The sequence below is a fragment of the Serinus canaria genome, chromosome 6, assembly GCF_022539315.1.
Source record: "Serinus canaria isolate serCan28SL12 chromosome 6, serCan2020, whole genome shotgun sequence".
NCBI lineage: Eukaryota > Metazoa > Chordata > Aves > Passeriformes > Fringillidae > Serinus > Serinus canaria.
In genome coordinates, this window is record NC_066320.1 from 16,935,130 (window position 1) to 16,960,829 (window position 25,700).

Consider the following 25,700-nt stretch of genomic DNA (forward strand, 5'->3'; position numbering starts at 1 on the left):
AGCAATGCAGTGCTGCTGTATTTGGATAGTTTTTTCTTTAAAACCTCAACAGTACGTTTTAAAGAAAAGAGCATTTTGTGCATGAAGCAATTGGCTATTGAACAAATCATACCTGGAAACAGAAATACTGCACCTGCAGGAACTTTCTTTAAGGACTTTGTAGAGGATGCTGAAATCATAGGAAGTACAATACAAATGGATGCACTTATTTTATACGGTCAAAGCCTTCAGAACTTTACCACAGAAAGAGGAATCCAAGAAGTTGTCTGAGCTGCTTTTTATTTCTTAACAGCTCAGAACTCATTACACATTCTCCTTGAACTTCTAGGCTTTTGTAAATATATGTAACAATCTATTTTTTTTTTCCAATTTAAACTCCAGAACAGCTCTACTACACTGAAGCTTATATGAAGCTTTATAAACACATTACAAGTTTACATAAAGCATTATTTACAACAGTTCACATTCACACACTCAAAACCACTTTAATACAATACATTCAAAACAAAATGGCTTAGTCTCCCAACACATATCTGAAAATTCATCAAATACAGTGCTTCAGTAAAAGCTCTGCAATACAGAATGTGTGCTCAGAGTCCTTAAGGATATGCACCTAGTGGGAAACTCACGTGAATTAATCTGCAAGAAGAAATATCTGCTTCCCTCAAACCCATAACTGGATCTTGCAAAGTACACTTGAGAAGCAGGAACCCAGCACATGCAGAGAGCTCTACCAACAGCAGTAAGGACATCCTTTCAGCTGTTGGACAGTAGCTGTGTGTAACACATCATAGCAAACAAACACATGTAAAATTCAACACAGCTGCTCTCTATTAACACTGGTGAGAAGAGACTTGCTCTGCAATTGCTACACCAGGCTTTCTAGTTTGGGAACAGTCTAGCTGCTAGCAGTAATAAAACACAGCACAGACAAGACTACAGGAGGCAACTGCTGTTTCTTACCTTCAGTTACTGGGGCTTGCTCCTCTCTCTCTTCTGATTCTTCTCCTTTTGGTGCTTCAGCAAAAAGATCACTCTGCTCACAGATGAAAACGCAAAGGGGAGGGGAACTGGTGAAATCTGTTTTTGCAGGAAATTACAGATGCTGATTTTTCCATATTGAATGTTCACTTCTAAGCCAACACAGAGGAGGCAATCACCACTCCCTTCTCAAAAGAATGTCTGCAAATACAGACTTAAACCTAGGTGTTCAAGTGTTAACTTGAGTGCATACATTCAGAAATGTAGCACTCTTCTAAAATTTAATTTACTGATGACTACTCTGCCTGCTGAAGAGAAGGAATGACCTTTTATTTGCACATCTTAAGGACTTCCTCTAATTAATCTACAGCTGGTTAGGTCCTGATTATACCCTTCTAAGCTTTCCTACTGAAGTTTATTCAGTAAGGTTTGAGGGAAGAATTCAGGTCAGGGCAAGCATAAAAATACTCCTGAACTTCATGTGGATAAAACATATGTGCAGGGAAATACATTACAGCTCAAAAACATTGCAGGACACTCCCACAGTTGTTCCTGTGTTCAGGTTGCAGTGCCCTGTACCCATCTCCAACAATCACAGATTTCCAGGAAACCTCCAGATTTTTTGAGTACTGACCACTTAATTCCTTGAAAGCCTCCCTCTTATGTGAATCGGGTATTAGAGGTTGACTGCCTGGAGACTCAAAATGCATGGTCTTTGTATAAAACTCTAGAAAAAAGACAAAAGAGTATGGGAGTGCAGGGGTGTGGCAGAGGTGTCAGTGATCAAGTGCCATTGGTTAGTTATCATTTGCCTGTTGTCCTGCTGTGTCTGCCTGCTGCACAGCCTCCTCCAATGCACAAGTAAAGTGAAGCTAAGTCACCCTTCAGAGATGTTTAACTTTAGATAACAGAAAACCAAGCCCAGGTGTATGCAGGCAGGCAACAGTCACAGACAGATCTGCATGGCAGTCCTTTGTCTACATAGATGAGGAAAGCAGACTAAATAATAAGTCACCAAGAAGTAACCAGTGGTGGCTTCATTCAAATTTGCAGTGACACAAAGCTGCCTTGCACTATCAGATTATTTTTCTTAATATCTGCAGTATTCTCACCTCTTCATCATCAAAGAGGCCTGTTCCACCACTGAAGAGGCCACCCCTTGAACCAAACGGTGTGAAGTCCTCATCAGTCAGTTTAGGAGGCTTGAAGATGTCATCATCTTCATCTAGAATATACAAGAGACATGAGCTTTGGTAAGACTGATCAAGTTTCAGGAAAGGGAATTAGAGACGACCAAAATAAAAACTGCTTTGGTTCCGTCTGCTCTCATAAACATGACACAGAGAGACTGGGTTATGTGGTTGCTGCAGAAGGTCACATAAAAGGAAGAACTCTCACCAAGTGTGTTTCCAGCCTTGTTTACATGCACATCACAACCTAGATTTGTTTACACATTCACCTTGAAGGATGCTCACTGATATCCCACCCAGCTTCTATAGCAAAAGCCACAATTTCTTAAGTGTCATCTTACAATCCAGCCCAAAATTCAAAAGCAAGAGAGAAGGATATCCTACCATCTGATGGAACTCTAACTTCCTTCTTCTCTTTTGGGGTTTTCCTTGTTTTGGTCTCTGATGACAGGGCTTTAAGAAGAAAGTTTCAATGAAAAACTAGTCCACCTTTACTTACAGTCTGAGATCAATCTATGGCAAAAAGAACCTAAAACAATAGCAAAACAAGCTGACATCTGTGCTTCCAATATGAAGCAGTCTGATTAATCGATTCTATGAAACACAGTTTCTAAAACTAGTACTTAAAATTGTAATAGAATAATTCTGTCAGGCACTAGGGATTCAACACAATTGTCTACATGCAGACTAGTGTCACCTGAGATGTCAGAAAGCAACACAGCTTTGCACAGAACCTCCAAGCATCTCAAATGGCTCCAGATTTATTACTGTCTTCATTCAGCTACCAAAAGCAAAGCCAGAGTTTTATCTCCTCTGGCCTTACAAGGTTACTTCAATGACAAAGATTTCCCTGTAACTGAACAGGTTAAGTTGGTAAGTTTTATACTCTTGCTATCAACAAACCTAGTTTGATTGTTTGACCTGTTCAAGAACATATACACAGCTCTTGTCTGTTCATCTTCCCAATATTACAGGTCAACAGCGGCCTCACAAGCACTGGCCAACTCAACTTCAGCTAGCTATTTTCCACTGCTGCTTTGCTGCAAGACTAAATACTTGAGACATCTCTGCCTTTGAAAGCAACGCAAAAGTAAATGCATTATTTAGCCTAAAATATCATAAGTGACAGTAGCAAGGAGATGTTTAAGCCACAAAGAAAACAAACAATTCACACTACATGAAAACACCAATCTACTGCTTGAGGTGTTTTCTACTGTAGAGCTCACAGAAAGACCACAGTGACAAGGGGCTTCCACAAACTTACTTGAAACAAGAGAAAGCACATGTGGTCAAACATGCAGAGGGAGAATCAGATTGGAAAGAAAACATTTCCAATATTGTGTGTTTTGAGAGTGACCTGTCTCACCTGAAAGCAATGTGTTTCCCACTGTAACTCTCAGTGAATTCCAATTCAGTCCTCTGAGTTATGGACAAATTATTACAGCACATAATACTGTCTGCAATTTCTCTTGTCATGCTTTAACCTAAACCATGTTCAAATAATAGACCTGTGTAACTTAATGCATTGTTACCCACAATCTCCTGACTTTCACAAGTCCCCCATTACTGCACAAACGCTTTTCAAAACTTGGGAGATAACTCACATGAACACTCTTCATCCTGCCTGACTGGCACTTCTCCTTTGATTCGAGCTGCCAGCTCATCTGCAAATGATGTTGGCCTCTTCTTTTTCTGAGCAGCAGGGACAAATAATAGCAGATCCAGTTAGCAACCTGATGCAATTACAATTATAAATACTGTATTCTATAACCTCACTTGAACAGTATCTTGTCTAGACTTTGCCTGAAGCCATCAGAAGAAACAATACAGCTTTCTCTTAAGAAAGCGCAGAGATTAGGCATGCATCAAGAATAAAAAAAATCCTCACAATTTCTAGTTCTGATGAACACATGGTTTTTAATGTCACCTTGCTTTGTAAGCAGGAGAAACAAAAGGCTTTTACCTCACAAAAGTGCAACAATCCATTTCTTACTATTCTTGAAAGACAGCTTTGATACTTTCTTAAGGTGCAAGAATCCCCGAGTTTCAAGGAGTAATGCCTGAACAATCATGTTAAAAGACTACTCAGGATTTTTGGAGGCACTTCCTACAGGATTCCATTCCAGGTACTTGAGAGCTACCATTATAATCCCTCATACAGGAAGTCGGATCTCCCACTCCAGGAAAGCAGCAATTACTCACAGGCTTTGTGCTTTCATCTAAGTCTCCATCCTCATCATCCTCTTTATCAGAGTCAAAGAGATCGCAGCCATCATCATCGTCTTCATCACTCATCTGGGCTATCCTCTAAAAAACAATATAATGTTCACAAACAAAACTACACCTGCTTAGATAAAATATTCAAATCAAGCTTACAGAAAGAATGGCAACTGACAGCCAATTTCGAGTGCTTCACAGCTTATGAAAGGTAAGGAAGGAATGCTTCTAGCACCAAGTGAGTTGCTGCGTTCTCTAGCACACCCCAACCCCGTGCTGTGTTACTGAATGCTGCATCTGAGGACACAAAGGCTCCCCTCACAAGGTGTGTACCACTACCATACACAAACTAAAGACCTGATATTTAGTCCTAACACCGGAATACTGTGTTAAGTGTTCCTTACTGTTCCTTGATGAACTAAAAAATTGTATCATCTTGCTCTGTCTTTAGGGTGCACAGCAGAATGAGAGACACTACATGCTCACATCCCGGTTTCAGTCACATCAATTATAGGGTGAAAAAGATGAGGTGAACTGGATGAGAGCTGGGGGTTGGCACAGGCAAGCGCCCAGAATTGAACTAAATCACCAACAACCCAAAGATACTTGCTCATCCTAAAATATATCAGGCATACAAAGCTACCCTGTGAAGGTCAGCTTAAAGTAACATCTGAGTGTTTTTGCAACACTGTTTTATTAATAAGTAGATTAAATAAGGGTTGCTTTATGCAACATTGCTCTTTTGACATTAAATCATGCGAGACTGAGGATCCCCACCTAGAAGTCTTTTCCAGTGACACATCTAAATATGGATAAGATTCCTTCTTCTAAAACCAATTATTAAAGTCAGGCTTGAATTTTTCTATCTCAACATTTCTCTTCCCTTCTCATTCATCATCCAAATGGATATACTAAATAGTTCAAATAGCTAATACTGTTCACATCTTTGATTCCATGTAATACTCAAACCTTATTGTTCCTTGCCTCCTGCAAAGCGAGATTAGATTTTTAATTATAAACCAAATGAACCTACAGAAGCCTAGCTTTCCTGGGATAGATTCTTTGAACTCTCATTTCTCCCAGGTTATTCCTGAAGAAAACACATACCACATACCAGGCAATGCCATCCCACATAGGCTCTGTATCTAATGACAGCTTGCAAGCATGTCTTTAAGCCCAACCCAGATTCATTTTCACAACTGGGTGCTACCAGAACCTTCCCATAAAAAGTTATAAAAAACAGGCCTCACAAAGTTGCTAATAATCAGCTGCCTAGAGCTCTCATCTCCTCTTTCATGCATGCTCACTGTGTCACAAATGTGAATTCTTTTAGGTTAAACACCAGAGTGTTTAACTGTACCGTTTTTTGGTCATCTTCACTAGGGTTTCCAAATTCATCATCTGATTCCTGTAACATAAGAGATCCAGAGACAAGTATCACACATTACTTCATCCAATGGTTAAGCGAGAGGGCTCAGAAACTCTAAGCTTGCTGAAATTTGGATATTCAGATCTCACCATGATCTGACCATGAAATTGTTTCCCCACTGCTGACCATCTTTATGACAGGAGCTCACTAGAAAGTCATTAATTCAGCAAAGACAGCAGGCTCCTTTGTGACTGCATCCAAGTAACTCAAAAGGGATTTCACTTTAAGTGAGCAAAGACACCAAAAGCAAACACCTCAGGAGAAAGGGATTGCCTCCATAGCACAGTTACAAAGCAGAGACATACCAGCCAAAGCAGGCAAAACATACCAAAAACTGATATTCCAATGAAGAAGATTTATGAAGCAAAGCCTGGAGGTGCATTACTTAAAGTCTTAAACTTGTTCCTGTCAGTCTCCATCCCATTCTTTGTAACTGTAATTTACAACAGATTTGTTCTCCATAAATGCAACTCTTGATAAGAATCTGATTTGCTTCACAAAATTAAATTAGAGTGGAATAAAGCACTTCAGTTTTAAGTATTCTACTTTAATAACAGGTAGAGTCAATACCACATAAACGTTCCTCTGGAAAGCTGCAGAGGAAACCACTGCATAAGAACAATAAGTTTATTTATCCCAACCAACAAAGGGAAAAAACATCGTGCAGTATTACCTTGAGAACCAGCTTTAAAAAGCAAGGTAGTTAATGGCCTCACATGCAAGGAATGTTTGTGCAAAGCAGCTGGTACTTGCCACTTACCTCCTCATCCTTCTCTTCACTGTCAATTACACTTCCACGATCACTATCTACTGATCCTTCTAATTTAAATGGAAACAAAAAAGTTAACATCAGGCACAGAACCATGTAGTCACCATTTAAGCCACCTGAAGACTCTGTGAAGAAAACTAAAATTCAGGTGGGTAGAGAGTGGTTTGAAAGAACTTTGAAAGCTGATGAAATTTTAACATTTTGCATTTCTAATACACAAAGCACAAGTAACTGAGAAGTTACTGCTTTGTATACTGGAAATGTGGTTGTTACAGCATGATCAACATTTTTTTTTCCCAGCTAATTACAGTCTGCATCTAACTATGCAAAAACAGTACACAGGATAACCAATGCAGTGATTTAAAACAGTCAAAAATCTTGGATTAGGACCTAATTACTTGCATAGAAATAAAAGGTCATGCCAGCACATACCTTCACTAGAGAGATCTCCAAGGCCTACATCATCCTGTTCCATAAACTGCTGAGAGCCAATCAAGTAAGGTAAAGGCCTGTCAATATAGAGATCCTGGAAAGAGACAACATCAGGTCTTTCTGACGTCTTTGAACAGCCCTACATGGCTGACAAAGACAGAAGTATCTTCATCCCTTGAAGAAAGATACAAGCTGTTAAGAGTCCCACCAAACCTATGTTTCAAGTCAACATACGACTGGGTGGGCAAGCTGGGTGGGCTAGCTGACGTTTATTTCCCTCAACACAATCAAACAAAGTGGCTACTTCTATTTGTGTAGTGCCAACTTGTTTTCTGCATGCAATACAGAAGAATATCCTTGCAAAGACCTACAGGCATGAGTCTTATCCTAAAACCTGGACCTTGGATTTTTAATTACTGGGATGGTAGAAACAACCCATAAACATATGGTTTGTACCTAAAAAGCACTAAATTTGCATGTCCCACTCCCACACAGAACTGAGGCTTCCCCTTCAAAGCCCACTCCATTAAACTTCCTCTAGGATGCCATACCTTAATGCTAACCTAACTGCAAGACAGGCAGGTTACAAAAGAAGTAGCTAAGCAGAAAGCACTTCAGATGCAGTCATCAAACCCTGTTTTTAGGTAACAGGTTTAGGTAACATCAATTTTACACTAAGGCAGTAATACAGCTGACAGAAGCAAAGAGAGCAAGTCCAAGAAAGCAAAACAAACCCAGCAAGAACAGGTCCCTGTACCTTTGGCTCAAGTATCAGTTCCACTCTTTCGTTACTTTCTTCCTCTTCTGAGTCAGAGTTCCCTGCTTTGATGTCTAGCTGTTCAAATGCACTGTCCAGAACCTGCAACCCATAATTCACTGCTTCTTGAATTTTAGGGATTAGATCAGCTTCTTTCTGTTCCCGTGTCTTTTCCTTTAGTAACAGAAAAAAACCACATGCTCATTGCATTTTACTTAAGACTTAATCTTACCACAACACACATACAAAATGTTAATTTCAAATCAGTACAATGAAAGCTTTTTCACTATGTGCATTACAAGGACAATCAGATTTTTTTTTTGCTTGACTTAATTAATTTTCATCACTCCAGAAACAGAGATGTTCTAAACATCCACACCAGAACAGTATTGTTTTACTTGTGCTCCTAAGCTATTATGGGGATATTTATGATATAATACATCTAGATTGTAATATACATACATACACACACACATATTTTTATATATATATATAGCTCTCTTACACACACACATATATATAGCTCTCTGAGTACTTATTCCTAGGAATTATTTCAGTCAGATTCTGCTTTCCCAGTTTACTACCTGTGAGTGCAGTAAGGTTGCCCAAGGCCTTCTTGCTGAAAAAACATGCATAACCACTTGAAAAATCAATGCATAAGTCTTGTCTGCTGTATACAGTACTGAGCTTGGGGAGGCCCTAAGAGATGATCACACACTGTAGCAGCCTCCAATGTCACTGTCAACTTTACGACTGAGTGACATACACTATCCAACAGAGAGACTTCAAGGAGAAAAGAAGGAGTTTGGTTTGTACGCTGTAAATGTAAGCAAAGCAAGTTTGAAAATGAGAAGGTAGACAATGACTGCAAACATACTGATAGCACTCAAGGCAGCTGAAGTTAACTACCTGCTCTGTTTTGTCTCCAACATCAGCTTTGGGAATAGGCTCTTCCACTTCTTCATCATATACTCTCTGAAAAGTCAAGCAAAATTAATTCATGTAGGAATATTGTGCTACTACAGGGGTAACAACCATGGGTACCACTGCACTGTCAATATGTAATTAATTACACATTAGTTCATTACACATTAAGAAAAGGGAGCCATGGATGATGTCAAGTACCTTCATGCATTGGTACTGAAGGTACCATCGGCAGCCTCTCAATGCAACTGAGGTAATTCAAATCTGCTAACAGACTAACTTGAACATGATAAAAAATGCACTGTTTTAACCTTCCCAACTTAAAGCTGGTTTAGGCACCTTCTGAGTGAAACCTAGAGTTTACTTAGAGGCTGTCTACTTTAATTTAGTTTTCTATTATTTAGTAGCTTTCCTTCCATACTCACAGAGAGGGTTCACAACAACCCTCAACCTTCAGTTTGTTCTGATGATCCCTCACATCCAGCACTCTTTTATAGAAACAGCTACAAGGAGAAAAAGGGGAATAAAAGATCTCCACGAAACCTGCAAACCTAAATCCAAATCTCAAACACAGGTGCAGTTACCCCCTGGGAAGAGGCAGATCTCTCACTAACTAAAATGAGCATCAGAAATGAAGACCTATTTCTGTGTACCTTAATTTGGGAACAAACAGCTGTAAGCACATGAGATTTAAAACATTTGGAACAAACTGTTCTCAGCAGAATCATTAAGCTGAACAGCCAAGCTAGGTCAGAAAAGACACTGCGACACTGAAAAAACCCACTACCACCAAAAAACCCCAGAATATAAATCCAGTTTTCCATCTCTCCCTCTGCCACCAACCTTCCAATAACAATGCCATGATGAGACACCTATGGCCTGAAATAATACTGATGAAAACAAAACACTTGATAAAACACACAAGGCAAAAAACCCTCCAAAATCTGAAATACTATGAAAGCTCTTCACCTTTAATTAGACACATACTTCTAGTGATACAATGTTGCAATAGGCTTTCAAATCTACCTTTATCTTTCAAAATAGAGATACCTATAAAGTGACAACATTAACCAGAAAATATGCTTGTCATGAAGGGGACAACTACCTGCAGGCCAATACCTTTAATACCAAATGCTTTTAGAGTAAAATAACACCATTAAGCAAATTTACAGCACTGTATAATTCCTCATATTTATACAAGTGCAGACAAATGCTACATTCCTGCAACTTGTGTTGATAAACTAAGACATTCCAGAATTTCCAACTCATTTATAGTTCTAACACCAAAACTCTGATTTCCTGGTCATGTATTAGCAAGGAAGGAAGGTATTGCTGAAAGGGAGCCTGCCAATATTGGATAGTGCATCACTCACAAGGGAATTAGGATATCTTTTAACAAAACACAGTTAAAAGTAATTTCATCGCTAAATCAGCATCAGACTTGCCAGAAAGCTAAATCACTCCTACATTAAGAAACAGTGACAATGTCTGAAGTACAAGTTTGAAGTTGTACTAGAAAACACTCACATTCTCTATGAACTGCGTGTTGGACAACATAAGAAAGTCATTGAAGACATTATGAAGGCGGCAGTCTGTAGCTTTTGTTTCATTGATCAATCCATCCACCTGTTTTTTGATTTCGTGTGTCCTGGAAATGGTTTGCTGTGAGAATTCTTGTAGAAAATGCAGAAGCTGTTGTCAAAAACAAAGGAAAACAATAGTCAGCATCCAACTCTTTTTCCTTTTGGCACCGTTTGTAAGACAGGCAGAAGTGATCACACACTTCAACTGAGGACCAAAACACACGCACAGTACACTGAACCGCTCCCACGCGCACACACAGGACCAAGTCTCTGCATCTTCGTTCGAACCAAGCCCTCATTTCAGTTTTCCTGCCCGGACCGCGGGCTTAAAGCAACGAGAGAGCCGCCGGGCCCGGGGCTGCGCTCTTCCCGCAGCAGGCCCGTCTGGAGACCCCCGGCCAGAGGGCGGCAGCACCGCCCCGCACACGGCCCCGAGCCCCGGCGAGGCCGCGGCCCGCGCACCGCTCCGGTGCCGGGCTCAGGCCCGCTCCCGGCCGCACCGCTCACCCCGGCGTCCGAGGCCAAGGACCAGCTCTGGCTGCTCTTACGGATCTCGTCCAGCGACCAGGGCCGCTCCCACACCGGCGCCGGCTCCGCCACGTCCCCGTTCATCTGCGGGAGAAGGACGGTGAGCAGCGGGGCCGCCGCCGGTGCCGCTCCCGGCCCGGCCCGGTCCCGCCGCTCACCCTGGGCCGGCGCCGCCACTGCCCGCGGTCAGCTGAGCGCCCTCACGTGACCCGCCCCGCCCGCGCGCACCGCGGGGCCGACAGGGGGCGCCAGGCGGCGCGCGAGAGCGGTTGGGCGGAGCCACCGCGTCCCGTCCCGTCCCATCCCATCCCATCCCATCCCATCCCATCCCACCGCGTCCCGTCCATCCCATCTAATCCCCTCCCATCCCTCCCATCCCACCGCGTCCCGTCCCATCCATCTAATCCCCTCCCATCCTCCCATCCCACCGCGTCCCGTCCCATCCCATCTAATCCCCTCCCATCCCTCCCATCCCACCGCGTCCCGTCCCATCCCATCTAATCCCCTCCCATCCCTCCCATCCCACCGCGTCCCGTCCCATCCCATCTAATCCCCTCCCATCCCTCCCATCCCACCGCGTCCCGTCCCATCCCATCTAATCCCCTCCCATCCCTCCCATCCCACCGCGTCCCGTCCCATCTAATCCCCTCCCATCCTTCCCATCCCACCGCGTCCCGTCCCATCCCATCTAATCCCCTCCCATCCCTCCCATCCCACCGCTTCCCGTCCCATCCCATCTATCCCCTCCCATCCCTGCCCATCCCACCGCGTCCCGTCCCATCTAATCCCCCTCCCATCCCTCCCATCCCACCGCGTCCCGTCCCCTCCCATCTAATCCCCTCCCATCCCTCCCATCCCACCTCGTCCCATCCCATCTAATCCCCTCCCATCCCTCCCATCCCACCGCTTCCCGTCCCGTCCCATCTAATCCCCTCCCATCCCACCGCGTCCCGTCCCGTCTCATCTAATCCCATCCAATCCCATCCCACCGCTAGAAGAAAACACACTAACATGAACAAATATGCAGTGCAAATCGCCAAACTGGGATTAAATTATCCCTAGGCCGTTTGAGGTTAAACACCCCCCACTAGCCTCCCCTTTTCTTGCTTTTTTTTCTTTTCCAATGGATTAAAAAGCCTTGTCATACCACTGTATTTCATATGGTCTTTATTACAAGTGAATTCATGAGAAAGGAAATGACAATAAAATAACCTGTTCTTCCTGGTGGTGACTAAATAATCCATTGGCATAATCAGACCTTTATATTTGCACCTGGAGTTTATTTATTTCTTGAGCTTGACTACATTGATAGCACTGAGGAGGAAACAGGGCACTGATTGATCTTACTTGGATTCTCAAATAAGAAAAAACATTCAACATCTCCAAGTTCTTAGCTATTGATCTAATGGCTACATTCAGATACTGGAAATACATTGCTAGCTAAGGGATACAGAAACTTCTAAAAGCAAAGTATCATAATACTCCTTTCAACTCTATTTTTCTGTGATTCTGTGACAAGACCCCATTACTGAACTGGCTCAGACTTTCAAACCTAGTAGAATTTAAAGAATTTAAATTTTAATATACTGATAATAAAACAGGAACTAAGAAAAGACAAGTAGAAAAATACTAGCCTAGCCTAGTTTCACATAAATATAAATATAAAATTATTCTCAAAGCTCTTTAGTATTTTGCTGTAGTTTCTTCCTCTGCAACATTCCATCAACCAGAAAAGTTTGCCTTTAATTACTTTCCATATTCACACTCAGGTGAATCCCCTTTGATGATAATGCAAAGCTCTACTTTCACAGAAATTTGTGCATTATAAAACATGAGATCTGTGTGCTCTTTGTGCACTGATGCTGTAAAATGTCAAGTCTTAGCATTGGGCAGCTTCAGGTCTGGGGATCTTGCAGATGTTTCCATAAAAAACCCAGCATGACAGCTACACAGAACCTGAATGGTTCCTAGAGGAAGCTGTTTATTTGTGATACACCAGTCTCTGAGCCAAGAGGATTATGAATGGCACAACAAAATTCTGCTTTCTAGGATTCGTGTCCTAGATATTACAGACAGGGTTACGAAAAGCAATTCATCCTAAAATTCCTTTTAGAGAGAAATTTACACAGGTCGCATTTAAAGTTTAGAGAAAAGCAGCAAGAAAAATCACTGAGGGGATCTTGCTGTTCCCCTCAGAACTGTCTAAATGATTTTGTGACATAAAGGTAGCAAAATCCACATATGTCATCAGGGACTAATCTGCAGATTGAGAACCAGAACATGTAAGACTGTACAGGGCTGAGGTCTCTGACCCCCATGAAGCCATGCCTTTGCACCTGGTTAAACTCACAAATATTTACAAAGCAAAGAGAATACCACAGTGAGCTTTCCCAATAGCTAACAGAAAGTAAACATGTTTTTAAAACCTTAGAACAGGATGCAAATATAAAAAAAGTCAAATTACAATTAAAAGCTAAGCTTCTGCATTCCATGGGAAAGAACCCCAATACAATTTGTGCATTGTTCTTCATTTCCCTGGCCACTCTTTGCTCTCCTGCTCAGTAGTGCTGTATGCCTTTGTCCAGAGGTAGAGAGATGTGGTTGTTCAGCACTGCAATTTCCAGAATTCCTCATTCTCCAAGAGATAGTCCCAGCACCTGCATTATCTGCAGGCTGCAAAAAGTCTTGGGGATGACAAGCAATATCAGAGCTTGAAGATGCCTCGGACTCTGGTGCACAGTGTAGAAAGGGGTATCTAGAAGTGAGTACATGGGCTGTCACTGGACCAGCACAGGAGTCTGAAATCTCCAGAGGAACTTCCCCCTTTGCTTGGTGCTCATTGCTGGTTAATGCATGACAGAACACACTGCTTGCCTATTAGTGTATTTATTCATCTCGGGGAATTCAAAATCAGGTTTCCTATAAATAATTAATTATAACTCTTAAGAAATGAGCAACTATGATTACCCATGCCACCTAAAAATACCTTGCTATATTGATTCAAGTTATTTACTGCAATAAGCTGTGCAAGCAGTAAAAAAATAATAGCCAGTCTGATAAATTCAGTTCAGGTAACTAGAAATTAAGGGAGGAAAGCTAAACCCACAGCACAACAGCTAACCCTATAAATGAACCTGGACTTGGACACATGACTTCATTGATTCGTGGTTTGATCCTTCTTTGATCTGGAAAGTTCATGTCTGGTGGTAAAATCATGGGCTTGGAAAACAGGCATTATTACTCTGGAGATCCTTGGTGAGGTGTAGGAGTACCTACTATGTCAGGAATAGGGAAACTTGACTTCTGTGCTGTTTCTGGTTTATGAATTCCTCTGGGTCATAAGCTCTGAAAGTTTAAATCTCTGACACTTAAGGGAGTCACCCAAAATCATGCTTCAAGTCAGCATCAGAATGGAGAAATAAAAAAAAAAAAGTCCTGAATCACAGTCCCATGGTTTTCTACTTTAGTCTTTGTAAAGCTTTGAAACTCATAGGACTGATGAAGTATTGCTACCCTCCCACTTTTGTTAACAGATCAAGAAATTAAAGTTCTCATATTAATTGAGGTATCAGAGTTGACAAAGCAAGATAGACCCCAGATGGCTGTGAGCTTATGTTCCAGCTTAGACCCAGGAAAGCCTTACACCAAGTATGTGCTTGAGAGCAAAGACTGGCACCACTGCAGACAGTGGGACTATCCAGAGGGCTCAAACTAAGGATAGACATTAGTGCTTTGCTTGACCCAAGCCCTAAAATCTAGTTTGAAAGCTGCAGAAGTTAATGGGAGTTTTCCAGCTTTCTTCAAGTAGGTTCAAACCTATTTAAGCTAAAGATTGTGTTTCAAGCATATTGGAGGTTTAGTTATCTGCATGACTTAATGTGCAAATATGTATCTGCATGATGTATGTAAGCTCCATAGAATCAGGAGTGAACTTTGCAAAAACTTATTCTCTCACTGAGTAGTAATCTACCACAAGGACACCAGCTTTTTTGATGGAAGGTAAGAACACCAAATCATAGAATGGTTTGGGTTGAAAGGCACCTGAAAGATCATCTAGCTCCAACCTCTGGCCTTTGGCAGGGACCTTCCACTAGTCCAGGTTGTTCAAAGCTCCAGCCAGCCAGGCCTTAAACACTTCCAGGGATGGGGCATCCACAAGTTCTCTAGGCAACCTGTGCCAGTGCCTGACCACACTTACAGTAAAGAATTTCTGTTATTTCTCAATAACAATTCTAACCATGGCCTCTTGACTTTAGACCCCTTGTCCTGTCACTGCCCTCCTCATCTTTCCTGTAATTCCCTGTTAAGAACTCTGCACGCTCTGGTGAAATTAGTGCAGTGCTATGGAAGCAATTATCCTTGAAAAAATGTGTATTGAAAAGAGGAATTCACTGGAGATGTAGCCAGATCAAAGACTTTAGGAAGGGACTAAATTCTTTTAAAGTAAGATCTGTGTGTCCTCAGGCAGGAGGTTGAAAGGCCCCCAGAAGTGTCAGCCAACAGCAGACAGCCTGAAGCCCAGCTGGCAGGGCCCCAGCATCTTTGGCAAGAAATCATTGGCAGAAGAATAAGGTGTTGTGCCTAACAAGCACCTCGAAAGCAAAACCAGTCTTGCTTTGAGGTCTCTGTCAAAAAACCACAAAAAGACTGGCACAAAATTTCCTGTTCAGCCCAGGGTGATCTGGTGGTAGCAAAGCCTGCACACAGCAAGTGAAAGGATGGGAATGAGTTTACAGTGGTACAAGACAGGATGGTGCACATCACCCATAGTTTCTACATTTGTATGAAAGCCTTATATCAAGAGATACACAATCATCACTGATGAAGTTTGCAAATGATACTTAATGTGCTAAATAATAAATAAGTCTGGTCATCTTAATGATGAAATAAACTGTGCTTACTTAGTTTAGCTTTAGATAGTTGTTTTTTTTTTTTTTTTTGGAGGAATAGGATTTTTTAACTGCTCTGTAAAGCATAAAATTTGTATTAACAACAGTGCCCCTGAGCAGAATTTAGGGATGGGAAGCAAGTGTCTTCTATCTGGAACAATATGGTTCAGCTTAAGAAAATTGATAAGGAGCCGGGACACATATACAGGAAAGGCATTATGTCCTTCATACTATCTGAGGTTGTTCCCACAACATTTACATGCTTTTATATTCTGCAGTGTTGTATTTTAATTTCTTTTGCTCCCGCTGAATTATTTGGGTCAAATGAGTTATTTTTAGTATGCAGCAATACATAGTGCACAGGAAAAAATGACAATTTTTTCTTGCCATCACTGAAAAGCATATAACCCTGTATTTAATTTACTCTAAAAAAAAAAAGTCCCAAATGATTCCGCTTATTTTTTCAGTCTCTAAACTTTATAACCATAGGTTAATTCTCCAGTAGCTGATAAGTCTCCCACAGGAATGAGTTTCAAATTGCTTGGCTGCATCTGTAATGAAGTATTTTAAATGTAGGTAGGGCCACAGGTGGATAGTTCTTTCTGAAAAGAGGTTGTAGGAACAAGAGAAAGCAGAGTACTTGATTAGCACTCTGAAGTTTATCACTTCTTGGGAAAGTGCACAATTAAAAGCGATCCGATACTCTGCTATAATTATTCAGGTCAAAGCCAGAACAGTTCCAAAGGAGTAACAGCAGGGTTTTGATTTGAGAGGAATTTTTCATTTTGGGGGACAAGAAAGGGATCCAGCTTCAGCTAATGTCTCAATGTTCAGAGGTTTTGATCCTGGTAGTGGCCAAGCACCTTTGTTATCTTTCAGGGCACACCATAGCACAACACCACAGTGAGAATGCAAAGATCTGGCAGAAGCTCCATTTGCTATTAACACCTAATGCACTACTCAGCATGTTCCAGCCCTCTGACAGCAGGCAGGATTTGGCATGCATTTCTGCCCCACCTGAAAATCCCCTAGCTGGGTAATGCTGTCTACAGCTTAGCTATCAATATTTGTTTTCCATCAGAAAGGCATTTTTGCTAATCACAATTCTTCCGAGGAATACAAAGTTCTGGACTCAGCAATTTACCCAGGTGGGTGCTCTACAAAACCAAACATTTTCTCATTGCCAGCTGGAAAAATGTCAGAGATTTCTTTGGCTATTACAAAAGAACTGCATTTGCATTGAGCTGGCTTTTTCCCCTCCACCCTTATGTTGTGTTGAATTGCACAACCTACAGGCAGTATAAAATATTTGCTCTCCAATTCCACATAAAGAACTTCAGCTTTCTCAGGAAACCTGGAGCTCTTTGAAGCCAAGCATTCCACAATGGTAAGTCAAAGGTTTAGATTGGTTTGGGATTTTTTGTAATGGGGATACAGATAGGTATTTGCTTTAAAAGTGCAAAAGGAGAGCATTTAAGAGAACCATCTAGGTTACACATTTTAAATGTGGCTATATTGTATTTCAAACCTGTAAGATGCAAAGACAGGAAGACACCTCTGTGAAGATGACTGTGAGTTTTGTTCTTTGCATTGGAATTCTTTGCAAGAAAGTGTACAGTCTTTCCTTGCTGTTATCCTTCCCTCAGAAATGTTTGTGAAAATGTTCAGAGTTTTGCAAACATTCAGCACCATGCTTTTAAAACTTGTAAATGTCAGGTAAAGTTTAAAATATTGTCATTTTTCAAATGAAAAAGTGTGTATATTTTGTCCATGTATTTTTTCTGTTCTTCATTTTGATCCCTCAAATTGTGTCCTGTTCCAGCTCTTCGAGCCTCCACAGATGTTTGCAGAATCTAAATCAACAGTTAGGTAATGATAAATAGACAAACAAAGTCCCATGGCCTGGTTCTCCTGTGATTTGTGCTCATGTAATCCCAAAGGTACAGACATCAAGAAATACCTTTGATGAGCATCTCAGGAATGGCATAGGTTCTATGGAGGAGGCAGCAGTTTCTAGAATATATTTTGATTCATAAACAGGGGAAAAATTACCATTTGCTTCTTTCTGTGTTACAGCTTTATTGCCAAGTTTCTGTAACTTAGCTGAGAAATCACTTGCTTGTTGCAGCATAAAGCACATTCAGACACCTGATTGAACACCAGAGACTTCCCATTATGTTTGTCTTCTGTTTCAGTGGAAGGTCTTAAATTTTGATTTTTAGAGAAATGAGCATGCCCAAGCTCATGTGACAGACATTTCCAGGAGTAGCATGATAAGGAAAATACTAGAAGGAAAAAATGATAAAATATTAAGAGAAGACAGCACAACACATGAAGGAGTTTTGTATTTTCTATAACGACATGAGTGACATGCATGGAATATCTGTGTTGTTGCAAAGACCTAACCTAGGCACCATGGAATAGCACACTTTAGGAATTTCAGTCTTCCCCTTCATCTTCTTTCATTCTGGCTATGGTACTCAGCATGACAACTGTCTCTGTTCTAGCCTAAAGCCTCAGGAACTCCACATCACAGAACCACAATGAAAATGAAGCATTTCCCCCTTCCCAAACCACTCCACAAACCCTCCTCCTCCTTGCTTTCCCTGTACCATGAATGTCCATCCCATAACAAAGGAGGAAATCAAGGATTAAAATATCAAGTTTTTTCCACAGCAGACAGAGGAGTTTCTCATTGGCTCACCTCCTGCCTGAGGCTCAGAACATTTCAATGTCTTATGGCATTATGATTCAAGTAAGCCAAGCCTCTCACTGCTACTTTAAACCCCGTTTCAAGCAGCAGCAGTCTCAGCAACGTCTTCCAAAGTTCAGAACAGTAACTTGGAAAGGTCTACCAATTTCAAATCCTTTCCTGTTAGTCTGCAAGTGCTATCAAGAAAAATTTAATAACTTCCTCCATTGCTTCTCTGTCTCTGTCTCTTCTGAAATTTTCCTTTGTTATTCAGCTGGAGCAACCCATCAAAATAAATCTGTGCTCTCTCCTGCTTCTCTAGTCCCTCTACTCCAGTAAAACAATCATTACAAAGTCATGCAGACTTTTTTAAAAAAAGTTCTGGATGTTCAGCAGGTCCCAGGGGATGTATATTAAGACCTCTTTAGATGCCTAGCTGTTGCCCCCACGTATTATGTCTTGTGTCAAGTCCCAACCTGTGTCTGCATGGTTTGACGAGATGGTTCAGGTGATGCTAAGTACAAGGTACAGCACTCAAATTTTGCCCAAAGACACACATTTATCTCTCTATTCCCTGACCAGCCACCTGTGTCAAAAAAACCCCTATTGGAATACATTTAGATCTGAAATCTCTTCTCCATTGCAAAATGTGAAGCAATTGCTGTACATAGAAGTGAAGCAATGGGATGCTCAACAAAAATTTGCTAGAGAAAGAGCTAAAGCTGACTCTAAAGGCAATAAATAATGCACTGACAAGAGCTTGGCAGGGTTTTCAAGTTTATAATACCATTGAAGATTTGTGTGATTTCTAGAGGCATTATTTTGGCAGGGAGTGATGCTGCTGACACGGTAATATCATGCCATTTGTATCTTCCCACCTAAATGAAAAATTCAGGGAAATATCTGGAGTGCACTTTTCCACTATTTTCACGTACACATAAGGTTATTTCTAATTTTGATTCCGGTTCAGTGACAGCTTTTGAAAACAGAGCTAACCAATGTGGATTAAAATGCATGGCATGAGCTCTTTGTTTCTTTTACAGAAGAGCTTTCTGGCTTTCCTTGTTGCAATGGGCATCACAGTGACCCTGGGTGATGCATACTGCTGGAGTAGAATTCACAAGCCAGGGGAGGCCAAAGATGGTAAGAACAAGGAAGGTCCTCTGACCTGATTGCTCTATGGAGCTCTATGTGGAGCTCCCTCAAAATACAAGGGAGGGGCAAGACATTGGAAAAACACAAATAGGGGATTCCAACAGCAAGTTGCTAAAGGTAGGGGAAAAACAAAGTCTTCCCCTGGGCTGTGTATGGTTGCAGCAATATTATTGCAGCTGGTGGTAGGCTGCTACTGCTATTCCAGCACATGGAGTTCAGTCAGGAGTTGACACCTACTTTAGATGGAGGCTTAAAGAACCTGTTCTGTTTTGCTGCTGTCTTATGCAGGCTGTATGATCAATGGAAAACTGTATCCCTTTGGACGCATTGAGAGGACAGAAGATTGCTACACATGCGGCTGCAGCGAAGGTGGAATGGATTGCTGTTCCCTGTAAGTTTGAACTTCTTGATACCATCACTACCTGTAGGGTGACTACAGCTTTCCATTGCTGGGGATAAATGGGTTTGTAAGGGCACAAGAGAGCCTTTTCTCACCCATGTCACAGAGCTAGTGAAAGCCACATACAGCTCTCAATTGTTTGGATCCTTAGATGTGTTTGCCTTTCCTCATTTTCTGCTGACTGGGAGTGGACACAAGCCCTTCCAGGCACATCCAGTTGCTGCTTGTCTTTAGTTTTTAAGGAACTTGTGAACCCCTCTTTCACTGCAGTTGTCTTTCATTAGCTGGGAAAGTGGGGGTAGGTGGCTTAAGGGAAGTTTCCCTAAAGAGCTTATGGTGATCTGAATCCCTTTCCTGAAGTGCTTTTCTCCAGGGAATATGATAAACATAGAATGACAAGGCTCTGCTCTGAAGTATTTCTGCAGCATTCTCCTTTCCTTCACCGGATTTCTCAAAAGCCCAAAATACCTTGATGGTGATCTTTGTCTTTATTTGGGTGGCACAGTCTATCAGGGAGCAGGCACCACATCCTATGCAAAGTGGAAATAACGCAAAATTAAAGGAAAAAAGAGAAAAGATGCCAGGCCCCTGCTTATGTCACTGCAGATTGCTGTGCTAGAAATGCCTTTGCTGGTGCTGAGCATCCTGGAACAAATTCACAGTGCAGTGCAGAGGGCATCATTTGAGGCTCTGGAAGCTGCAGCTGTGTGGTACCCAAGCTAGCTCAGCTGCCCCTAGCCATAGTTTGAGCTCTCTCACTGAGCAGTAGGACAAGCTTTCATGACTGCAGTATTGAAACTTTTACTGCTCTCAAGCTAACATTTGCTCTCTCTTTGTCACTGACAGCTTTCACACTCCTGTTGCTTACGACAAAAAGCAATGTAAAGTTGTTTTCAACAAGAAGCGCTGTGACTATGATGTGGTGCAGAAGAACAACCCCTCACAGCTGTGTTTTGTCTATTCTCGTGTGGGCTAACATCTGCTCCAAACCTCTCTGCATTGTGGAATTCCTCTCCTTCCTACAGATGCTTTGCCACCACAGAGAAGCACGATGGCATGGGAAAATCTCATAAAAGAGAGCACTTCAGTAGCTGCCTTCTGTTCTCCTAAGTTTTGTAATTCAGCTTACCAGATGCATAATCAGATAGAGTGTCTCATTTCTATCAAAAGGTCATATTCGTGTTCTTAATATTAATTGCTAAGACTTTGTGCTTTAAGTGATTTATAGATGTTTAGTTAACTTTTAAATTAAGTAGGATTTCATTCTACAAGTTTCCTTTGTTCAACCTCGGTTTATTTATTTTTAAATTAGAGCCTTATTACCTGTAAGGTCCCAAGAGTTTCTGTAGAATCTGGGTGCCAGTTTTCTTACAGATGAAGATGACTTTCTTTGTGCAAGAAGATTTTTGATTTGCTGCAGAACGTGTAAAAGTGTGAACGAATCTAACACAGGCTTTGAATCTCATGAGAATATATTCTTTATGGTTCTGGCACTGGGAAAACCAACATATTTGTGTGATTAGCACATCCTTCCAGAAGTTATCTGTGGGTGGGGAAGCCCGTCTTCCCCTGCAAGTGCACCTCCTGCACCACTTGTACTTGAAGCAGAATCTGAACAGCTCAGCACAAACAAGAGCTGACACTGGAGAAGAAAGAAAATGAATTCCATGATCTGAAGGGATTTTCCAGACTAGCTGAGAAATTATTATGTGTTTTAAAAATACATTTGCACCAAGATAAAAAATTATGTGTTTTTCATCCCACTGAAACTGCATCAAATTAAAACTGAAATTCACCTCATGGATGGGGACTTGGCTACACATGGAAGAAGGCAGGTGTGTTCTGTGCCTCCCAACTCTGGTGTGACACAAAAGCCACACCTATTTCTTCAGTGTCTGTTAGAACAAACCTTTCTTCCTGTGTGTAATTGCTTTATCTTAATGTCCACCCCATGAAGTCATTTTGCAGAAACTTCATTGGTGCTGGACATGCATGGTCAGTTTGCTCAAGGGCTGTTATCATAAATTCCCTCTCTATATAAGGTCTCTGAGAATAAGAGCTTTGTACAGGCCATCTCTTTTCTGGAAGTCTCTTGATTCTGCAAGAATGGTGAGTCCTTACATCTTGTATTACGTCTTGTAAAAGACCATGGTATGTTGCCATAGGTTTTAAAGGAGTTTCAGTTGGATTTATCTGAGTACTTGGCACATTAGGAAACTTGGAGAATGTATAGATTCTGTGTTATGAGAGCAAGAGTCAAAGAGAGGCAAAGACAGGTAAGAACTTGGGGTGAAAAGTCTGGATAATATCTGAACACTTCTCTGAACTCAAAAAAAGAGTATCTTGATTTTTACTCCTTTGTCACTCTGTTGCAGTTTTGTGGGTTTTAACCTCTCTTCTGCAAAATTAAACACTAAATTTGCCTCCTCTCATCTCTCAGTAGTGATTTCTTTTTATAAGTCACCAGTCCTGTTCTGTCTGAAATGACACACTTGCATACAGTATGTGTATGTGATTGTTTATTCCTGGTCTACCAGGAATAAACTTTTCTTCTTTTACCCTTCAAACATTTCAAACTGATATTGAAACTTCAGCTGAATTTTCAGGAAAAGGCCTCACTAACAAAGGTCACAGAATATAGAATTACCTACGTCGTAAGTGACACCTGCAAGTAAGCTACAGGGCCAAGACCTGAGTGTTTAACTTCAGCTAAAGTTATTTCACTTGTTCCTAATCCTTCAATATTAGGGTGAAACATTCTGTAGTTTACAGATTTCAGTAAAGAAGTTTTTGCACCTGTGAGATTAATGGGAAAAACAGTTGGCGACAGAGCCTATAGATGAAAAAAAGGACTAGAAAATTTAATGGATAATAGGAAGGAGTAGAACACACTTTTTTCATAAACAGTAGCTGGGTCTAGCAGTCCAATGCTTGATCTTAACAACTTGGAAAGACAGACATTTTTTCCCCTCCCATGTGATGCTCTGCCTCTGCTTCTTCAAAATGGTTCCATATTCCTGATAGGTGTGTTAAAGTGTCTAAACTGTAAAAGACAATTGGGTTTTAATTTGAAACCACAATATATTTTCCTGTTATTTATCATCAAGACATCTTAATAGCTACTGAAGGATTGATATGAATTCTATTTTCTTGTTCAGAACACCATCTTGGCCTGCCTCCTTTCTCTTGCCATCAGCATGCCACAGTCTGATGCTTCTTGTTTCTTTATGCCATTCAAGCCAGGGATGTCTAATGGTGTGGTTGTAGGTAAGAAGTCAACTCTCCACAACTTGACAGACATAATCAGAATCACTGCTTGATTTGTCCATTCTGTGCAATTCATCACAATTTAGAAATAAGTGGCAACAGTGGAGAGGAATCAAGGTGAAATGGGAGGGAAATGGGGTATGGAGAGCAATATAATATAATATGTTATTAAAAGAGCAAGTTATTTGGGGAGCTTTACACAGACCAAATTACTAATGATCTTTTTCCAGGGAAGTAGCATAGTTTTAGTTTACTCATCAGCATGAAGGAGTAAATAATATTTTTGCTGTGGAATCACATCTAGAAATCAGAGAAGGGAGAAGCGTGAGTGTGTGTAGCCAGTATAAACAGGAAACAGATTTTCAAGTATTCAGTGCCATGCAATTTACTCATGTCTTGTTTCTGTATCCCAAAACAAATTCCTAAAAGCAGAATGGCTTCATCCCTTGAGTCTGCATCTGCCCTTTCTGAGCACAGCTAGTCTGTCAGTCTAAAGATGAGTGGAGCTGCAGGAAAAAATGTTTCCAAAAGAGAAGCATGCTATTTTTTGGACACAACAGGAGTCGATGTGTGCCAATATGCAAAAAAAACCTCTAAGTGGTCTAAAATACAGCTTTACCTGGGAAAGCTGGTGCTACTACTTGGAGAAATGAGTTAACATCGCCAAAGAAAAGAACATTTATAGGCAAAGACACAACCTAGAAGCCCCACCACTCTCTCTTGTTCTGTTCTCATAAAATTCTTTCTTCTTTCCAGATCAGTTATTTAGGAGGCCTATGGTCTATTCTGTGACTTTTCATCCAACATTTGCTTTCTTCCTGCAGCTGAGGACTGGGAAGTTTTGTGACCAGATGTAGTCTTTCTTTAAAGAAGGAGTCAGCAAGAGATGGTGTTAATAGGAAAGTCAAAGCCTTTTTTGATTCTGGCCAGGTCTGTGTCTAGTTGTCTTTCTGCTGGGTTCTTCAAATTCCATACCTGAAAATGAACTGCACCAGGAAACCCCATGCTGTTAAGAACCTCAGGAGACAGAAGGACACAGGTCTCTCTTCTCCATGCATTGGGGTAGCACACCCTGCTCTGTTGGGGGGCCTCTGTGTTTGGCAGATAGGGATGTTAATGCAAAAAGGTAGCAAAGATCCCACCCATTTTTATATCCAACAATTGTTAGTGCAACGGTCTGACACTGAAGGCTGCCCATACACTGCATTTTCAGGCTGCCTTGATGGGGAAGGAAAGGTTCATGAGTTTGATTCCAGCTGGAGGACCGAGGACTGCGATGATTGTTCCTGCTCCAAGACTGGAATTGGCTGCTGCACTAGGTGAGTTCAGAGCAGCAGTGGGGTTCTTTCTCTGCTGCCATGATATAGCACAAACCACTTCCTTTCACACCGGAGTTCCTGAGAAATAACAATAATCTTTCTCCCACTCACTTCCTATGACAAAGTTATGCATTAATCCAACACCATCCTCACTGAACATGCAAGAAATTCCTCTGAAAAATAGAGGTTGTATTTAACAAATAATTCTTGATTTCAAATACAAAGAGAATTTAATTCCTCTCAGGGCTAGCACATCAGACAAGTTATTGATTCAAGAGATAACATTCTAAGAAATTTCTATTAATCCTAGTTCAGATCTTCCTAAAGCCACACATTGCCTTGCTTTCCTCTGAGAAGCAGCTAAAGGTTCCTTGGCTGTAATGTTTTTCATAATGGAAAACCCAGCCACTCATGCAATATTAGTTCCATTCTGAGAAAGAAGAGAAGAAGCAGTGATATTGGAATAGCAAATAAGCACAACAAACATCCTCAGACCAGAAAAACTACAACTTTCCTTTCATCCTGCTTACACAGCAGGCCAAGTAACATTTGAGCTAGGACCTTTGGGCAAGGTCCCTTCTCTGCTCCCAAAAGCCTCTTCATATCAAAGGTGCAGATACCACCTGAAGTGGAAGTTGCTTATTTCTTGGTCTCATCACCTCTTTTTCTTTTCCCAATCACAGCTATATGAGACCAGTTGACTATGATGAAGAGAAATGTGAAAGCATTTTCAACAAGGAGAATTGCTCTTATAAAGTAGTGGAGAAAGATGATCACTCAAAAGAATGCCCCGTCCATTCATGGGTGGGGTAACAGAAGAATGGTGGATTGGGGGAATATTTCCTTTTGTTGTTCTGATGGTTCTCTCACAAATTCAAAAACACTTAAAATGCAACTGTTAAGTGAAATCTACTCATAAAACCCAACATATAATGAAACTGAGTATCTACTCACAAAAATCTCCCTTGGCTTCTCTGCCTTATGCTTCACCATGAACAAAGAACTGACCTGTTCCTTCCTTGAGGTCAGACATTAAAGGTGACATTTTAAAGCATCCTTGGTAGCTGCTAATCTGTGTTCTTCTCTGGTCATGTTTCAGTGCCAAGGAGCATATTCTGTAATCTGTGCATACCTGTATCTTAAATAAAATCAAATAAAGCATCAGAAA

The 25,700-nt window shown here is 41.2% G+C and overlaps 3 protein-coding genes across 8 annotated transcripts in view; 2 read left to right on the forward strand and 1 right to left on the reverse strand.

The window, feature by feature from the left end:
• WASHC2C (WASH complex subunit 2C) overlaps nucleotides 1–11,598 on the reverse strand; it is a 35,687-nt gene extending 24,089 nt beyond the window's left edge. Inside the window, exons 1-14 of one of the 3 annotated variants that reach the window (XM_050976604.1) lie at nucleotides 11,577–11,598; nucleotides 10,790–10,894; nucleotides 10,227–10,391; nucleotides 8,685–8,750; nucleotides 7,776–7,949; nucleotides 7,019–7,112; nucleotides 6,578–6,636; nucleotides 5,749–5,796; nucleotides 4,374–4,478; nucleotides 3,776–3,863; nucleotides 2,556–2,624; nucleotides 2,094–2,206; nucleotides 964–1,036; nucleotides 113–169 (exon numbers count right to left, since the gene is read on the reverse strand). In XM_050976604.1, coding sequence (XP_050832561.1) covers nucleotides 113–169; nucleotides 964–1,036; nucleotides 2,094–2,206; nucleotides 2,556–2,624; nucleotides 3,776–3,863; nucleotides 4,374–4,478; nucleotides 5,749–5,796; nucleotides 6,578–6,636; nucleotides 7,019–7,112; nucleotides 7,776–7,949; nucleotides 8,685–8,750; nucleotides 10,227–10,391; nucleotides 10,790–10,894; nucleotides 11,577–11,591 — 1,231 coding nt within the window. In that variant the 5' untranslated portion in view covers nucleotides 11,592–11,598. Of the gene's footprint in view, nucleotides 1–112; nucleotides 170–963; nucleotides 1,037–2,093; nucleotides 2,207–2,555; nucleotides 2,625–3,775; nucleotides 3,864–4,373; nucleotides 4,479–5,748; nucleotides 5,797–6,577; nucleotides 6,637–7,018; nucleotides 7,113–7,775; nucleotides 7,950–8,684; nucleotides 8,751–10,226; nucleotides 10,392–10,789; nucleotides 10,895–10,968; nucleotides 11,039–11,093; nucleotides 11,109–11,576 lie in introns of those variants that run through there. The other 2 variants (XM_050976606.1, XM_018910831.3) reach the window with 2 other exon arrangements.
• A 5,362-nt stretch (nucleotides 11,599–16,960) lies between these two features.
• On the forward strand, nucleotides 16,961–21,217 carry LOC103813955 (beta-microseminoprotein-like). 2 transcript variants are annotated; one of them, XM_009087343.4, is made up of 4 exons: nucleotides 16,961–17,086; nucleotides 19,435–19,534; nucleotides 19,835–19,937; nucleotides 20,793–21,217. In XM_009087343.4, exons 1-4 carry the CDS (start codon nucleotides 17,084–17,086, stop codon nucleotides 20,920–20,922), a joined length of 336 nt encoding a protein of 111 aa, XP_009085591.2. In that variant the 5' UTR covers nucleotides 16,961–17,083; the 3' UTR covers nucleotides 20,923–21,217. The 2 variants fall into 2 exon arrangements, with proteins under 2 accessions (XP_009085591.2, XP_050832491.1); XM_050976534.1 differs by lacking the exon at nucleotides 16,961–17,086 and having other exon boundaries at nucleotides 19,411–19,534.
• A 623-nt stretch (nucleotides 21,218–21,840) lies between these two features.
• Nucleotides 21,841–25,700, forward strand: LOC103814190 (beta-microseminoprotein-like). 3 transcript variants are annotated; one of them, XM_018910828.3, is made up of 4 exons: nucleotides 21,841–22,055; nucleotides 23,105–23,213; nucleotides 24,427–24,532; nucleotides 25,216–25,700. In XM_018910828.3, exons 1-4 carry the CDS (start codon nucleotides 21,939–21,941, stop codon nucleotides 25,343–25,345), a joined length of 462 nt encoding a protein of 153 aa, XP_018766373.1. In that variant the 5' UTR covers nucleotides 21,841–21,938; the 3' UTR covers nucleotides 25,346–25,700. The 3 variants fall into 3 exon arrangements, 1 of the variants encoding a protein (XP_018766373.1); XR_001989982.3 differs by lacking the exon at nucleotides 25,216–25,700 and having other exon boundaries at nucleotides 21,962–24,143; nucleotides 24,427–24,514; XR_001989983.3 differs by lacking the exons at nucleotides 24,427–24,532; nucleotides 25,216–25,700 and adding an exon at nucleotides 24,038–24,420 and having other exon boundaries at nucleotides 21,962–23,213.

Bases quoted from the DNA above. Each gene is read 5' to 3' on its own strand.
- LOC103813955 (XM_050976534.1), top strand. From the start codon at position 19,411: ATGAGCTCTTTGTTTCTTTTACAGAAGAGCTTTCTGGCTTTCCTTGTT. The intron at 19,535-19,834 runs GTAAGAACAAGG...TGTCTTATGCAG, and splicing joins GCCAGGGGAGGCCAAAGATG to GCTGTATGATCAATGGAAAA. The intron at 19,938-20,792 runs GTAAGTTTGAAC...TGTCACTGACAG, and splicing joins GGAATGGATTGCTGTTCCCT to CTTTCACACTCCTGTTGCTT.
- LOC103814190 (XM_018910828.3), top strand. From the start codon at position 21,939: ATGGTCAGTTTGCTCAAGGGCTGTTATCATAAATTCCCTCTCTATATA. The intron at 23,214-24,426 runs GTAAGAAGTCAA...CTGCATTTTCAG, and splicing joins GTCTAATGGTGTGGTTGTAG to GCTGCCTTGATGGGGAAGGA. The intron at 24,533-25,215 runs GTGAGTTCAGAG...TCCCAATCACAG, and splicing joins GGAATTGGCTGCTGCACTAG to CTATATGAGACCAGTTGACT.